Here is an 18343-nt window from a genome sequence, read left to right on the forward strand (position 1 = left end):
AAATTTCCTTCCTTGGGATAAATTTAAAATATGCTATATTTAGAATTTCTTTTATAGGGAACATGTCACTATTTCTTATATCTTGCATACTAATTAAGTAGGCCCGCTTATTGGTATACTACCTTGCTTCTAGCAGAAGTTGATGATATTAAAAAAATAACAGATTGTCCCTTTACTTTTATACTTTAAAAAAAACAAAGTACCTAAAGATCCTTCCTTAACTGTTGGGGTAAACACCGCAGTGAAGGTTAACAAGTGACCAAAGCCTCCCCTCTGTAGCACCAGGACTTCCTCATTCCACCCTGGGGTATCTTCACTACTCTTGTCCTCTTAACTGTTAAGGGGTGAGGACCAGATGATCTCTAATGAATCAAGAGCTATGTACAAATTGCTGACACCAGATTTCAGGTTTCCAGTTATGGGCAGAAGTCATTGGAAGGGAGAACAAAACAGTCCGCCCTGCCTACGGGTGGGAAGTCTGGAGAGTCTATACTTCATCCAACTGTCTGTGAGGCCACAGCACTCAAATATGGAAAGCAGATCTGGAATCACGTCTTAGAGACTAAGGAGGATATATGAGCTGTTGAAAACATACTTCTCAGGGACAAAGGGGAGGAGGAGTTCTGGGGGAGAAAACAGATCATAAAAAGATAAATGATTTTTTTGTATGTTGTTTTTTTGAAAATGTAACAGCAAATTAAAACATGAATGGCAACCTCTTATGTGGAAGAAGACACTTCTCCCCTTTTCCCCCAAAGGTTACTCTGACAAAGCTATGAATGAAAATGTCAAGTCTTTGACAGCGATTTACCTGAAATGTGTCATCTTTTCCCTGAACAACCCCGAGCCCCCATCCCTCAACGTTCTGTCTTGCTGCTGCCAGCTCACAGCCCTATGGATACGTGGAAATCTTTTTACAGCAGTAGAAGTCACTCAGAGAAGGTAGAGGATGTACCGAAAGGGTGGGAGTCAGAGGGAAAATGCTCATGGTTTCAGGAAAATCTATTTTTCATACGAGAGAGAAATGTACGGCTACTGAATCTGCCTCTTATTTATGCCTGGAAAGCTGAAGGAAGATGGAAACATAGCCCAGACCTACCTCTTTCTTTCTCTACATGACTTGCCTCTATGTGACATTTTCTTCTTTAGGAAAAAAAAAAAAAAAAAGAAAACAGTGAAAGAAGCATAAGAACTTGGAGTCAAATCTTGAAGGGGGAAAGGAAAAACAGAATAATGCCATTCAGTCAAGGATACAAAAAACTGAAGATGCCACATAAAGGCAGTTTCTTAAACACAAAGAAGCGCTGACATTTCAGCCAGGGCACAGCTCCTACGTTGTGTCTGTATGGCAATGTTGGGAGACCATATACCTGAACTGGACAAGAGTTCAGGGTGAACTGGAGTGATTTACAGTTTTAAAAGGCCTTCTTATTCTAAGAAATCTTTTCTTCTGAGGAACAAAGCAAATCTACTCTGATTATTTAAGGTTCTATCAACAGATCTGAATCATCCCACCTTACTATGAAAATAGATAAATAAATTCGGGGAACTGTCTTATGCCTGATCTAAGAAATGTATGTTTTGATGAAACATTTACACTTTAATAAACCAATGATGATGACTTTCGTTAGAAACACATTTAAAGGTGAGGTAGAGAAAATGTAAGAAGTTGGCAAACACAAAGAAGTCAAAAGGATGTAGAAGTAAAGTTCTGAGTGTTTCAACAGAGGCGGCAGCGGCCTGAGGCACCTGTCTCTTGGCCTGCTGCTGAATTAAATTGTCAGGGTTAGTTCCTCAGCGCTCAGGATATGAAGGCAGGCAGCAATTTGTTGTGATGGCCCTTGCTGTCGAGAGCCTTGGCCTGCCTTTCTGAATCTCCTCTGTAATTCATCAGCCATCCCAGCATCCCGCTGCCTGGCTCTCATGTTCTTATGCACAAAACACATACACTTCTTCCTTTTTTTTTTTTTTTTAAAACACCAGGAGTGTACCTTATGGGTTCCAAAAATGTTCATGTCTGTTTCTTTCCACTGCACACCTTGCAACAAGTTCTTCTTAGATTTATGTTTTTTACTTTTTGGTATTAAGTCAAAGAAAGCCTGTATGTAGATATACAATGTATAGCCCTTCCACAAACAGAAATCAGAAAGTACAACACATACATAACTTAAAATACATAATACATATACATATATATATATATAATACATATGTAACTTAATAGAAGATTCTGATATTTTTCTAGGTTGATTACATCTAGCCCAGTGAAGCAGTTAGTAGTTCAGGAATAAGGTACTTCAATAGGTGAGTTTTCCGGACAGAAATAAGCAAGAACAAAGTAGGACACAACACTTTATCTCCTTACATGAACGCTCTTTAACCATCCTCTATATTCTCCCTCCAAGAGATCAAAATCTTTTCCTTTCAGTACTTCCCTATCTTTATCCTTTTCAACTTTCTCTCCAAGTCCAAGTCACTGGCATAGCTGAGTTGTCTCCTCCTTTTTAATGTGAAAATTATGTTGAATTTCGTACTATTTTCCAGATGAGATCATCACAGAGGACAATCTTACTTTTTATATATTTAAAATATAATTGGCTTGCTACTAATAGTGTTTGTGCTAATTATCATCCCCCCTTTTCAGTTTTAGGGTTTATATTTGAGCTTTTCATAGGAATCAACCTAAATAGGTGTATTAAAGAAAAATGAAGAAAGCAGATAAAGGGGAAGTTATGATGTTAACTCTGGCATTAGAAAAGTATCATTTGACTTCGTAACTGTTATTGCTCTCATTTTTCTGAGGAGATCATGTCAATGTCAGCAAGCACGGAAGGCATCCAGAGAGCTGCCAGCCAAACGAGAGGATGTGAATTTGTAGGTCTAGAACAGGAAAAGAGGCTGTAGAATGATAGACTGCTAAGGTGCAGTGACAAAATTTTCTATTGTGGGAAGACAAAACAAAATTCTGAAAATGCTTTCTATATGTATACAAATTCCTCTGTGACAGAGAAAAAAGCTACCGAATTGTGATGGGCTTGAGGCCAGTGGGAACAGAGTAAGGGAAGAAAAAAGAAAGGGCTATACCAATGGGCTTTCATTTTAATTCCACCAGTATTTCTGAAGTATACTTTCCTGATAGGGTGCCAGCCTAGACACTGAAAAGAGAAATGCCAGTCGCCTCCAGCCTCAGGGAACATAGAATCCAGCTGGAGATAAAGCTCTTGGTGAACAGTGACTGACTGATTTATCTACATGCGACTTCTCTCACAAACAAGATAAAATAGGCACATTTCCTGAAACAAATAAAAACTACTCTTTCAACTGATAAATTGCATTAAGAGACACATTAAATAAAAATTAAACCCAAACCATCTTTGTTTTAGCCACTTGAAATTTCTGCCTGATCCATCAGGATCGTGTTCCTGCCTCCCTGACACTGAAGGATGCAGAACTATTTTCTGAATAAGCCTCAGTCCCTAAGAGTTCACATTAACACCCTTGAAAGAGTTTTGAGAAGTCTTACTAGGGTAAGAGTGAGAGTTCTGCAGGTGGAAACACGGAAGGGACCAGTGGGGACCACCACACACAGCTCTTCCAAGTGGTGGCCTGTCCGTAGTGCTGCAGGCCCTCCCGGATCAGGTCTCCATAATGTCTCTTTGGCTCGTTCAGACATATAATGCAATGATTTTTTCAGCTCTGTATTTCAGGAAAACATGACGATGCAAGTTCATTTTTGTGGCCCAGGTAAATTATTTCTGGTTTCATTAGACTTACTCCTGGCCAGGAAAAGATGTTGCTCTGTATGTGTGCTTTGTTTTGTCTTTCCTACGTGAGACACACAGTTTCATGGCAGGCCCTTACTAAGCTTCTGTGCACTCCCATGGCACTCGGTTTAGTCTGCTGGCCCAGGCTGGAATTTGGGGCTTGATTCAGGGGAATGGGAGGTGCTGCCATCTTGTTGTGTGCATACAAAATGGCACCTGGAAAGCACTGGTTGTGAATGTATAATATATATTTCAACTACCCCTAAATTATCTGTCCCTTGGGTTTATTTTCCCAGGGGAGGGAAGCTGTGTGACGAGTAAAAAGCATTAATGTTTTAAGAGATAAATCAACTTTAAAGATACAAAATGTGAATTGCAAGGAATAAAAGTTGTGAATAAAAAAGGTCTTCAAGAAGCTGGCTGTGAAGGTTGTGCACACTTATTTTACAGTAAGAGAAATGAAACACAGACCTCCATCTCAAAGAAAAACGAAGTGCAACAGATCATTCTATCACTTAGTCTGGCAATGCGATGAAAATTGTCATGTGCTGATGGTATTAAGGGTTTTAGTTTTTGCCACTGGCTATACTGGGACTCATTTAGGGATCACAAGGGTTAATGGTTCTTCGTCAGCTTACAAGGCCCATCCACTGTAAAAAGCGACAGCAAGTTAATTAGGCAAGATCAGCCAAAACCCTGTTCAGGTTTCTGACTCACTTGATTTTGTGAGAAGCCAATGAGTTGACATATTCTGCCTCCGAAGGAGCCAAAATGAGCAGGCTGCTCCCATGGCAGCCAATCCGGGCGGTTCTTCCAATCCGATGGATGTATTCTGCAGGTGAAGATGGAGCGTTGTACTAAAAAGGGCAACAAAAATGAAGGCATTCATAGATCAAGGGATTGTCATTAACTGGAAGTGCAATACCCCTCACCTGCCTCCAGGTATCCCAAAAATTAAATCATGGTGCTATGGTTACTCTAAGACAATCACAAGAAGTCACTCAACCCTGAAACTCCTGGCTTCATTGGAAATAACAAGGCTCTGACATGCAAACGTGAACAGTGGCCAATTTTCAGGTAAACGAGACATCTTCTTGTCCCAATAACTCCTTTTTAATTTTATTTCTCCACAGGTCTCTTCATTTTCCTATTTGCATCTTTTCACTGCAACGTCTGGGCAAGGATGAAAAGGTAGGCAGGTGGGGGTGAATTTCTCCAGGATGACCACATGACCTTGGCCTACCTCCTTGGTAGACAAAGCAGTAGGAATTAGGCAAGAGAGGACACCGGACAGTGCCAAGATGAAGGGGGCTAACTACTGAGCTCAACTCTGCTGCTGGGCCTCAAGAATAGGCCCCAGGAGCTAGTCCCCATCACCTAGCTGCTGTGACACTCACTCCCAATTGAGATGAGTTGCAATGCAGTTGAGAGGCAACAAAGGACATACTTGCTCCCATGGAGAGTATTCCTGACTCAGGGAAATGGGCAGACGCTATAACTCAGCAGAATGAATTATGCATAACACTTTATGGTATCTATGGCAATAACTTCATTATCATCAGAGCTAATCAAAACATACACTTTTCCTTTTTTCTTTGCTGCTACATGAATCGAAGACCAGAGGGGCAAGATGAATATATTATACAGGAGGCCAGGCATATTAAACTAATCAGTAGTCCCAATATAAGAAGGCTCTAAATGATCAATTTTGTGTGTCTGGCCTATCATCTATTAAAATTATCCTTGCCTTCTTATCTTTAATTTGCTCTTTTACCAGGAGGAGAGAAGAAACAATGCCTCTAGTCCCAAAGTAATTGTCTGTGATGAGCAGATCAGATTTTTTTTTTTTTTTTAAACTCAGTGATAGGCATGCAATTCCATTAAAACGTGAATAAACCATGACTCACGTAAACAGGGCGTGTGCTCCCTGGCCCCCACAGAGAAGGGGCTTAAAAATACCATTCAGCAGACTAACGAAAATAAAAAACAAAACTAAAACCACTAGACTCTAGTGCTAACACCTGTACCCTCTGGCAAAGTGTCTAGAGGCTGGAGGTATGTGTAAGATGCTGTCAGGAACTTAATTGCTCCCTGCAGGTCAATGTACACGGACACAGCTCTCAGGACAGCTGAGCAATCACCTTCAGGACAGAATGAAGCCTCCCAGGGGTCTGGGTAATTCCTGGTATTTTCAGATTGTTGAAACTTTCGTTTGTGACATGCATTAGTCTGGGAACAAGAGAGCCTGCCACCTCCCTTACACGACTGCACATTCTGGCTGTTCTGCTGCAGCCGTTAGGTGGGCTAGGTAAAGGAAGGATGTCAGGAGAATTGTGCATATAAGGCTGGTTACTGCCTGTTACCAGGGCAACACCCAAGAGGGTGATAGTAATTATTCCACTTAAAGCCAAAGCATCTACTCACGATCATATACTCCTGCCTCGAGCTCACACCTTAACAACTAAAAAATTACCTGAACAATCCACGTGATTTGAGGGAGATCCAAGCCCCGAGCTGCAACATCCTTCAAAACAGAAAAGAATACAGTTTAGGACTGCATTTCTAAACCTTTTTTGGATCATGGATTCTTTGATAATCTAATGAAAACTATGGAGTTCACCCCCTAAATGCACACATATATACACACAATTTTGCTTACAATTTCAGAGGGTTCATGGACCAACTAAAGTTCACTTGTGATTAAAAACTGTGATTTAGGGGAAGGCACTACAGAACCCATTGATGAGGCAGTCAAAACCCCTTTGTTGGAAGAACAATCCACAGGTTAGAAAAGCCATATTTGGGAGGGTCGTCTAGGCAAGAATTTTAACAGTAATTACCAGTTGTGTCATGTAAGAATTCTGAAAACTTCTAGCATGTTTTACCACTTTAACATTTTATCTGAAAAATCACTTGATGAATAAATTCATGGATCATTACTCCCAACTCATGGCTATCAGTAATGCCTGAAAAACCACATGGCCTTGAGGAGTACTTCTAGAAGATGATCCCTTAAGGTATTCAGTGGTGGAGGTGAGTTGCAAAGTATTTACTGAGGACTCTGTTAGCTCAGAGGGCGGTAAGTATCAAGTAGTGCTCTCTCCCTTCTGACAGCTAAATTAGAATGTAGGCCAAACTCGTTAATCACTTCAGAGACTTAACTAGACTTAACTATAAAAGCAATAGAGATTTATTATTTCTTTTCAGCTGGTTACCACCCAAAGAGCAAATATTCTCTGCTCTATCTCTGGCCATTTTGATGGAGAGACTAGAAAACTGGAACCCCCAGTCTTTATCAATAAATTTGCACTCAGCATTCATCTTCAAACTTAAGGCATAACAAGAACACCCACAGTCAACATTTACTGAGCAGGTACTACATGCCTGACACTGTGCTGAACATTTTACCTGCATTGTCTTAACTAATCTTCCAAGCAACTCTGTGTAATAGGTACTATTATTACCCCCATTTGACAAATGAGGAAACCAAGTTTCAGAAAGATTAAGTAATTTGTCCAGGAACACACTGCTAAGAGGTGGAGATAATCCTCAAATCCAGGTCTACTTTACTTTTCAAAGGCTGTATTATTAAGACTGTGTTCTACCACAAAAAATGTTGCTGTGTCTCTCATACACTGCTGGTAGGAATACCAAACGGTACAAACCATTATGGAAGGGAATTTGGCAATATCTAGCAAAATTACACATGTATTTGCCTTTTGACCCAGAGCAATCGCACTTCTAGAAATTCATCCCAATACTTAACCACTGACAAATGCTTAACCACTGTACCACCAGGGCTATGGGTTTTTATTTTTATTTATATATATAAACAAAATATACATTTTAGCTTGGCTGCTAACCAAAAGGTCAGCAGTTTGAGTCCACCAGCCACTCCTTGGAAACCCTATGGGACAGTTCTATTCTGTCCTATAGGGTCGTTACGAGTTGGAATCAACTCGATGGCAATGAGTACATATACATACACGCATACATATATACGTATAGATAGATATAGCTATGGATATATATAGATACAGTTCATCATACATAGTAAAGTAGAGGGTCAGTAAAAAAAATCCTCACAACTAGGCCAATAAGCAATATCACGATAAATGGAGAAAAGACTGAAGTTGTTAAGGATTTCATTTTACTTGGTGTGACGGTTAAGACTGTGTGTCAACTTGGCTGGGCCATGATTCTCAGTGTTTATATGTGATCACTCCCATGATAGGATCTGCTGTGAGTAGCCAATCAGCTGAAAGGGAGTTTCCTTGTGCATGTGGTCTGCATCCTAATGTAAGCAGACGTTCTGACTTTTTACTCGCTCTGGATCCTGCTGCTGCCTCCTGTTCGTCTGACCTCCAGTTCTTGGGACTGAAGCTATCAGCTTATCTGCCAATCTTGGGATTTGTCGATCTTCACAGCCTGTGAGTGGGAGCCCTGCTCTCCAACCTGTCAATCTTGGGTTCGCCAACCCCTGAGGCTATGAGAATTGAGAGGAATCTCTGCCCTGATCCACGGACTTGGGATGTTCCAGCCTCTACAATCACGTGAGCCGTTTCCTTGATATAAATCCCCCTCTGTATATATTTATATGCGTTATTGGTTTTGCTTGTCTAGAGAATCCAGCCTAAGACACTTGCAACCACAATCAAGGCTTCATGGAAGCAGCAGTCAAGAAATCAAATGACATACTGCATTGGGCAAATCCGCTACAAAAGACCTCTTTAAAGTGTTAAAAAGCAAAGATGTCACTTTTTTTTTTTAATTGTTGTAATTAAATGAAGTTTATATTTCAAGTTAGTCTCCCATACAAAATTTTTACACATACATTGTTATGAGACCCTAACTGCTCACCCCATTCTGTGACAGCACACTCCTCCTTTCCACCCCGGTTCCCCATGACCATTCAACCAGCTCGTAACCCTCTCTGCCTTCCCATCTCACCTCTGGACAGAAGCTGCCCCTTTGGTCTCTTGTATCTACTTGACTAAGAGGCACACTCTTCACGAGTATCACTTTATGTCCCAGTCCAGCCCAACGCCTGTCTAAAGAGTTGGCCTCGGAAACTGTTTTAGCTCTGGGCTGATAGAGAGTCCAGGGGCCATCCTTTCTGGGGCACCTCCAGTCTCAGTCAGACCATTAAGTCTGGTCTTCTTATCAGAAGCAAAGATGTCACTTTGAGGACTAACGTGTACCTGAATCAGGCCAAAATATTGTCAATTACCTCACATGCATGCGAAAGCTGGACAATGTATAAGGAAGACTGAAGAAAAATCGATGCCTTTGAATTATGGTGCTGGCGAAGAATATTGAATATACCATGGACTGTCAGAAGAACAAACAAATCTGTCTTGGAACAACAACAGCCAGAGTGCTCCTTAAAAGCGAGAACGGCGAAACTTTGTCTCAGGTACTTTGGACACGTTATTAGGAGGGACCAGTCCCTGGAGAAGGACATCATGCTTGGTAGAGAATCAGTGAAAGAGAGGAAGACCCTCAACGAGATGGACTGACACAGTGGCTGCAACAATGAGCTCAAGCATATCAACGATTGTGAGGATGGTGCAGGACCGGACAGGGTTTCCTTCTGTTGTACGTAGGGTCACTGTGAGTTGGAACCAAATTTACGGCACCTAACAACAACAACGAGTTGAAATCGACTCAATGGCAATAGGTTTGGTTTTTTTGGTTTATGGGAGAAAGAGACACATGTTAAACACCACCATGAGGACACAATTAGCCAAATCTAGAATGTGGGACATTCTATAGGACAGATGATATGGTTTCTTCAACAAACAAATCAAAGGAAAAAATTTAAAAGGACAAGTAACAAAATTAAAAACAACCCAAAAGGTATTAGACAGACGGATAGGCTGATCAAAAGATCAATAGAGAGATAAGCTGAAAACCAATATCCGGAAAGAGGTTCACCAAAAAATGTCAACTGTGGTTATCTTGGGGTGATTTTCACTTTTCTCTTTGCATTTTTCTGTATCATTTGCTTTGTTTTTAACAATGAATGCATACTACTTCTCTCCAACTTTTTATTTAGAAAATTTAAGCTTACAGAAAAGTCAGAAGAATAGTACAATGAGCACCTATATATCCTTCATGTAGATTCATCAGCTGCTAATCTTTGGCACATCTGCTTGCGCTCTATCTATATATACACATATATGTTTTTTGAACCATCTGAAAGTTGCAAATACCAAGATATTTCACCTCTAACTATTTTAGCATGTATTTCCTAAGTAAAAAGATATTCTTCTACATAACCATAATACCACTATTACACCTAAGAAATTAATATTGCATAACATTTTCCAATAAACAGTTCATATTCAAATTTTTTCTTTAATCTGGAACAGTACTTCTGCTTTTTATTTATTTAGTGTTTTAAGACTGTTGTTTTTGAAGAGGCCAGGTGTCTTGAAAAACATTCAACAGTCTGGATTTGCCTAATTGTCTCATGTTGGATTCAGGTAAATACTGTGGCAGGAGTAGGGCACAGGTGGTGTGCCCTCCCACTGCACTGCACCAGGAGGCACACCAAGGCAGCGTGCCTGGCTACTGGTAACACCATGTTCAGCCACCCAAGTAAAGTAGCACCGACCAGCTCTCTCCATTGTGAGGTACCTTTCTCCTTTGTAATTAATAAGTAATCTGGGGAGTGAAACTTTGAGACCACACAAACATCCTGCTTCCCAAAACCTTTTGCCCAATGGTCTTGGTATCTATTGATGCTCTTTGTGTCAGTTATCCCTTGATGGCTCCAAAATCAGGACTTTCTAGTCTATCATTCCTTCCTTCCACTTAATAGTTGGTATTCTTCTGTAAAGAAGAGCCCCATTACCACCATTTTTTTTTTTTTTTTTTAGGTACCACTAAGGGTTCACAGTGAATATAGGCTTTTTCAAGGAGAAAAAATCAAAACTCCACAAAGTTTCTGTAAGAAGCATGTACAATAATCACTCCTTGCATCCCCTCGTGTCTGGGTCAGGGCTATGGGAATACACTGTCCCACCATTCCTCTAATTCACCCAGAAAGACCACTGATGGTAAGTCAGGATTTGTCTGCCTTTATTGACTATGCTTCAGATTTGCTGGTTTCCTTTGATTGGTGGCAAAGCTGTATTTATTAACTTGGTAGCAGAAGTTTAATGTACTAAAAGTGTATCAACCACCCACAAAGTGTTTCCAGACAGCTCCCATGTGCCCTGAAAAGCTGAAGACTGATGTTCCAGAGCTGATGCCTTTGAGAACACAATTTAGAGTTCAGCACTCTCTAAAGGGGAGCGGGAACTGCTTTCTATACTAACCACGGCTGATGTTTTTAGAAAAACTGACGGGTTCTTAAATCTGCTAAGCTCTTGTTAAGAAATGATTTATTTTATTTAAGCGCTCTGCAGAGTAGGAGATGCCTGTAGACAATGGGCTGCCTGAGCTTTACACAGACAGGCTTTGTAAAAAGTTTAATGCTCTTCAGTTTAGTAAATTCAACCAAGAAACACAGACAAAGCTCTAAAATAGCATATGATGTTCATGAAACTCACTTGGAGCACAAATATGCTGAAGCCGTGAGTTATGAAGAATGCCAGCAGCCCCTCATTGTGATCATTCAAAATTCTAATTCCCACTTGGGTGATCTAGCTCAGGACAGGTGGATGAGAGACAATCTCTGCCCCTGCTTCCACTACTTCTTGTGTTAGCAGAGAGTAACGGACAACCACTGCCTATTCCTCGTTTTCTCCATCCTGATTTAATCCAGCTAATTCTTCAAATACTTCTCTTCTCACATAGGCTATCACATAGAATGGGGGGAAGGAATAATATTCCTGGTCTAGGAAGAGAGAGAACTGGACTACTCACTTCAGTGTCAGTATCACTTTACTAACCTACTGCCATCGAGCCCATTCCGATTCACAGCAGCCCTATAGGACAGAGTAGAACTGCCCCATAGGGTTTCCAAGGCTACAAAACTTTATGGCAGCAGACTGTGACATTTTTCTCTTGCAGAGCAGCTGGTGGGTTCGAACTGGTAACCATCTGGTTAGCAGCCAAATACTTCAACCACTGTGCCATTTGGGCAAGTCAACTCAGCTCTCTGAGCCTCAGTGTACCCATCTATAAAATGGCCGTAAGAACTGCTCTATTTATCTCATGGAGTTGCTACGAAGATGAAATGAGACAGTGTACGTGAAAAGGGTCTTGAGAGTTACAAATCTAAGTACAGGAAGTTCCCGACTTACAATGGGGGTCTATTCTGACAACTGTGTTGTAAGTCGGTTCTGATACAAGTCGAATACCTCTTTTTTTTTTTTTTTCAGTTTTCATTATTATTGTCTTTTATTATCAGGATCTTTATAAATCTCAGCTTTGAACATCTATGAGTGAACATCTGAGGATGATAACATCAGCAAATTACACGCTGCAACACTGCATGTAGTCCATATTACTAGTGATAAGATGTTAAAAAAAAAAAAAAGATGGTCGTAAGTACAGTTCGTCATAACTTGAATATGTCATAAGTTGGGGACTACCTGTACTACATTTCATGATAAAATAAGAATTGGTATAGGAATAATTAGGCCGTGATTTAAATACCTCTTCAATCTCTTCCCGCATCACACCCCATTCACTTGAACCTGGGCAGAGTACTACAGAGAAGCAGGAGACTGTTCTGTCTTCCTGGACTGCTGTCAACTAGCTGTACCAGATCAACGCGAAATTGTAACCTGCCTGAAGACTCAGCAAAAGCTTTGGTTCTCTACCCACCCTTAGAACTTAGACACAGCCCAATTTTATTGCTTCAACCTAATTAGGGCAAAAGAATCACTAAAGTCAGTTCTGAAAGGCACTCAACGGAGAGGCCTTGAAGGCCTTAGGCTTGACAATTGGCTGCCTCCATGAGACCTCGGAGTACAGATGGAAGGCAGCTTGCTCAGGTGCCAGCCTGTCAGTTGGATTAAAATGACTCATTTATTTACCCAAGAACCTCACAAAGTGCTTTTACTAACAGGGAGAGGGGGCCTGCCGGCTCTCTGAGCAAGGGACACAGCAAACTCGCCTCTGACGCCTTCCCGGCCTGCCAAAAGTCATTATTGCCGTGTGTGGAAAGCCATCAGCAGGGTACAGGCCCCCGTTGTCCGGGTGACAGATTGGGCTGCGTAATCAGAGAAGGAAGGAGAGAGTGCAGAAGCTGTCAGAGGCGAGAGATCTTGGCTGGAGCCGCCAAAAAACTGGCAACATGAGTTAGTGTAACTGAGTAAACAGCAAACAATCTCCAAACCATCTTCCCATTAACACAAATGAAATAAAACAGAAAAGATAAACTTTACCTAAAAAGCATACCCCAGAGAAAAGCAAGAAAGTCTAAATTTATTTGGGGCAGTGAACTGACATTCTTCTGACTCTGACGGCCTCATCTCCTTTGTCTCCTAGCCTCCTGGCATGGTGGAAATTCCCCAGGAGGAGAGGAAATTAAGAACTGCACAGACCTAACAGTGTGCTTCAAGCAGAAAAAGAGAGAAAGCGAAGGTGAAGGGAAGCAGCACAGGTGATTCCAGTATCTTCTGAAAAAGAAGTGTGCGCTGGACAGTCAACAAGGCATGTTCCAATAGATAATCAATCGGCAAGACCTAGATGAAACCGGAAATATCTCTACTTTCTGGGGTAAAGCTTACTGTATTTCATTTATCCAGGGACAACCAGAGAGAGTCACATGTACCAAAGGAGAGCCTTCTGTCAGCCTTAAAACCAGAGGTGGAAATCGCATCTTCCAGTCACTCAGTGGTATTTTTCTTTCTCAGTTCATAAACATGAAAATGATATTATACACCATGCTTCCTTCCTTTGACTTTGGGTGAGTTCTTCACTATAAGCAGGAGAAAATATTACTTTGTAGATAATCCATTGTGTTATATCTTACTCCTTTGATTTCTTAATTTTATTTGGGAAAGTGGGCTTTGAACTTTCAAATGATTCCTGCCTATTATCCCTACTCCCTACTTACTGTGGCTTTTTCCTGGATCTAATTTTCCAGAGTACACAAAATTATATTTCAGATGTGTAAAGACTTCTCATCTTTTAGAAACTGGTATCTCCTGCCCCAGCTACCCTTTTACCTCTGCCTCTACTTCATCTCACTGTGGCCAAACACTTACACCCACAGTATACAAATTCATGCATCAGGTCTTGAGAGAGTTGCATAAAATTAAAAAGGTCCTTCCTTTTAAGATGTTTGTAAGATGAAAAACACACACACACATCCTTAACTGTTACTAATAATAGAAAAGATAAAGCAGGGAGGAAAATGGGGTAGGGGAGGAAGCTTTCTAACAGAAAAGGAAACAAGGTAATTGCGGGCTTTTGTGTGATTACAACACGATCACCAAATTTTAATACAGACATTCAGTCTTCTGGCCTCGTTAAAAGGACTTTAGGATGATAAATCAAAATGGCAAAAGGTACAGTATAAAGGGGGAAAAGTCCCCATATAACCACAACATGATCCCTCTTTATCAAAAGTAGCCAGTTCTCCATCTGCCTTGTCCTGACGTGGCCCTCGTTCCTCATTAACGCTAAGGAGGCTCCTGGAGAGCGTTCAGATAGCCTGGCAAGCAACAGGCTGCTTAAAAGGATGCAGAGTGACAATATCTCCCCCTAACCCAGGCAAGATCTATTACAGCGTGTCTGATGTGCCCTGCAGCTCTCAGACGCCAGAAGCATCAGGCTGAAGGAAACAAATATGGCAGAAGTAGCAGAACACTGAGAGAGTGAACGAATAACTTCTCATCACTGGAGACTTGTGCTCACGTCAAGGAGAGAAGTGAGCCCCCATCAGCTCTTCGCCAGTACTCTTCACCGCAGAGTAAACAAAAGATGAGAGTGTGGCAGAGGATCAGTGTGCTGGAAATGACCTAGACAAGCCAATGAATACAGACCAAGAGGTTTTAGAGAAATCAGATTGTGGGAGGTGAGAGCTTGCTTTACATGAAGCGCCCATGACTGGAGGGGTGTGTGTGCTGTGCTTTGCCAAGTCAATGGCCTTCTTTGTCTCGCTGACATCATCTGCATGCAGGAACTAGCCAGACAGAACAAGTAAAGTAATCATAAGCTTCTGACCCCACTGAGAATTACATTTCAAAAGAATGATCTTTTGTTCCAGGTAGAGCTACTGAAAAAAAAAAACAAAAAACTGAACTTCAGATACGAGGAGTTTTCTTTGAAACCTGACACTCTCCCATGTCTGTAAAGCATTTGCATACTAGAAGACTCAACAATTTCCCAAAGATAAATCCAGCATTTTAAGGGTTGAAGATAAAATAGTTTGTTCCTATTCTTAACTCTAACTCCAAAACAAAGATTCCTGCTACTTTCTGTTTCAATATAGATAATCTCTAACATTCACTCTTCAGACAACACCACGTATATGAAAAAGTGAAATCATTTCCAATGAGCAAGCACATGAATCTCAGCCCTCCTCTAGCTTTACAAAGAGGCACACATTGGTGGTTCTCAACACCGAGTTTCTTGGGCTCCATCTCTCCACTCATTCAACTCACAAATACTGAGTGCCTACTATGAGCCTGCTCGCTCTGTGCCAGATACTGATGAACAAAAAAAACATAGCCCCCGTCCTCATGGAGCTCATGATCTGGTGAAGACTGAGTGTGATGAGCATTACAAAGAAGAAATGCAGGGTTCACTGGGTGTGTCTAACAGGGAAGATCTTAACCCTCTAGACTAGGGCTCCAGGGGTTCCACTTTCCTGGAGAAGTAAAATTTAAGCTGAGCTCTAAGGAGGGGTTAAAGTCAGGGCGAGGTGTTCCAGGCAGAAGGAACAATATGTACCAAGACCCCAAAGTCAGAACAAGGAAGAATGACACACTCAAGGAACTGAAAGAGGAGCCTGTTTGGCTAAAGAATGGGGAACGAGGAGGAAAGTAGAATGAAAGGGTCAGAGTGCTGAAAGTATTATTGGACATTGTAAGGCTTTTTGACAAATTTATTTACAAGGAGATTATTTAGACTCATCTTCACTTTAGAGCAGACATTTTAAGACACAGTTTTAGAAAAAACACAAGCATCAGACTTGTGGAATGGCTTCATAAAGGGAAGGGGTACTTGGTCAGACACAAATCATCTTGGGAGGCAAGTACTCCAGTAGTAACTGGTCTCAGACCTGACGGTAGTTACTCACAAAGTCAGCAGAGCCTGTTTGTCAAACACATGACGATCACTGCTGTGATAAGCAGGTCACTCGGCAGGCCTTCCTGTGTATGGCCATGCATACGCACACACAAGAAACAAAGCAGCCCTCACTCGTAGACTCTAACATGATTTAGAAAGAAATCAGTCTCTACTCCTTTTAAAACAGAATACAGAGTAGGATTTCTTTTAAAAGTTGCATTAAGTGTAGCCTAGACAGGTATTCAAATATCTAAATGTCTCTACCCAGCATTTGTTCACTGGATTTACTAAATTTATAGTGCAATTTCATTACTGTATATACAAGGACTTCCTGAATAATCGGTTGGGGATTAAGTGACATCTTCCAAGATGGCACAAACAGAGAAGGTATCTGAATCTTGGGAGAGAGCAACAACTATGGAAAAGTGAATCCCCAGAGACGGGGGAATGTAGAAGGTGTGAGTTTTCAATCTTGAAAGAGCACAAGAGATACGCATTAAAAAGGTCAGCTGCTGTGCTGGAGGAGGCAGCTAGCCAAGATTGCAAAGATTGAGGCCGAAATGAACTGGCCCTGAAACATGTAGGGCAAATGGCAGTTTTAGACAACAGCAAATAAAATCTGCCCAAGTGCATCTATTTTCCTTTAAGAAAAGGTGAGCAGAGGCAAGCAGAGTCATTTGGTCGTGGAAAGAGTTTCTCAGCTCTAATTACTCCCGATAGCTGTAATTTACAAGTTTTAGGTGGGTAGAAATCGCCAGGATTCACACGTTTTCAGACCAACAGCTGCCACTATTAGTGAGCAAACTGCAAAGTCTTCTGCGCAGTGGCAGCCGGTTACCTGTGGCACAGTCAGGTGACAAACCAGCAAAGAGACCAACGGCCCAAGAGGCGCCTGGTATTCCTGCTCCCTGTGGGGCTGGCCCCGGGGCCAACTGTCAGGAAATGAAAAACTACAACTACTGACTTTTCCCCTTCAAACAGAGTACAGAATGATACATACCGTGCAAAGAAGGACGCCTGTTTTGGAATGTGAGAATTCCTGAAACACTGCTCTTCTCTCCTACAAAAAAACAAAGAAAAATAGTGCCTTACAACTCTGAGACAACTCAGGCAAGGTATACATAGGTTCCTGTAACTCTAACTTCCTACCACTGTAGATATTTTTAGGCACAGAAAAGAGGAAGAAGTGGACCCTTCACATCTTCTAATAAGATCCTGAACTTACAAGACTAGACTTGTCAGACTACAGGAAAGTAGCGTAGCTTCGAGGGCAGCAGTAAGACACGGCAGGATGGGCACAACCTTCAGAAACAGTCACTACCAAGATTAGGGAAGGCCAAAGGCCACACGGTGTCACACGTAGGGTTCCAAACTCAGAATCTATTCTAAACATGTTTTCCTTCAAGTGGTCTAGAGGAATGACAAACCAACTTTGATTTTTATCTCCTTTCCAATAGGGTAATTAAAAAAAAAAGTTAACAAAGATTAAAAAATTATAAAAACTAAGTATTTTAACTGTAGAATTTAAGTCAAAGGAAGAAAAGAATTCCACCACTCAAAACAAATCGCCACTGGTAACACCCTGATGTTTCTGCGAGACCCCTTTCTATGTATAACATAGCCAAATACGCAGCTGTGTTCATGAATACTTCAAAACACCGCACCATACTATTTACACAATTAACATGCTTTTATCATGTGTCAATAAAATGTTAACATCTTATGCCAATAAATATCCAACAACCACACTGACTCTAGTGGCTACACTGTATTCAACAGAATGGATACTTCATCATTTATGTGACCAGTGTCCTATTACTGGCAATTGAGGTTGCCTTTATAATTTCTTACTATTGTAAACAATGCTATGATCCACGTTTGTAGATAAATCATTGTGTACATTCTTTTTTTTTTTTTAACTGTACTTCAGGTGAAGGCTTACAGAACAAATAGTTTCTCCTGAAACAGTAGTACGCATATTGTTTTATGACATTGGTTAACAACCCCACAACATGTCAACCCTATCCCTTCTCGACCTTTTATTTTTTTGGCGAACATATACATAGTCAAAGATACACCATTTCAAAAATTTCTACATGCACAGTTCAGTGGCATTGACTATGCTCTTCCAGTTGTGCTGCTATTCTCACTTTAGATGAAGGCTTACAGAACAAAATAGTTTCTTATTTAACAGTTACTACACATGTTGCCCTATGACAATGGCTAACAACCTCACAACACATCAACACTATCCTTACTCAACCTTGGGTTCCCTATCAACAGCTTTCCTGTCCCCTTCTGCCTTCTGGCCCTTGTCCCTGGACTGCTGTACCTCATTAGTCCCATTTGGATTTATGGGGCTGTCCACTCCCCGGCTAAAC

The 18343-nt window shown here is 41.1% G+C and overlaps 1 protein-coding gene across 1 annotated transcript in view; it reads right to left on the minus strand.

The window, feature by feature from the left end:
• Positions 1-18343, minus strand: part of DDX31 (DEAD-box helicase 31) — an 89079-nt gene that overhangs the window by 35239 nt on the left and 35497 nt on the right. Inside the window, exons 14-16 of the mRNA XM_023730836.1 lie at positions 16963-17022; positions 6238-6288; positions 4482-4621 (exon numbers count right to left, since the gene is read on the minus strand). Of these exons, the coding sequence (XP_023586604.1) occupies positions 4482-4621; positions 6238-6288; positions 16963-17022 (251 nt within the window). The remainder of the gene's footprint in view (positions 1-4481; positions 4622-6237; positions 6289-16962; positions 17023-18343) is intronic.

The sequence above is a fragment of the Trichechus manatus genome, unplaced genomic scaffold (genome assembly GCF_000243295.1).
Source record: "Trichechus manatus latirostris isolate Lorelei unplaced genomic scaffold, TriManLat1.0 scaffold00038, whole genome shotgun sequence".
Lineage (NCBI taxonomy): Eukaryota > Metazoa > Chordata > Mammalia > Sirenia > Trichechidae > Trichechus > Trichechus manatus.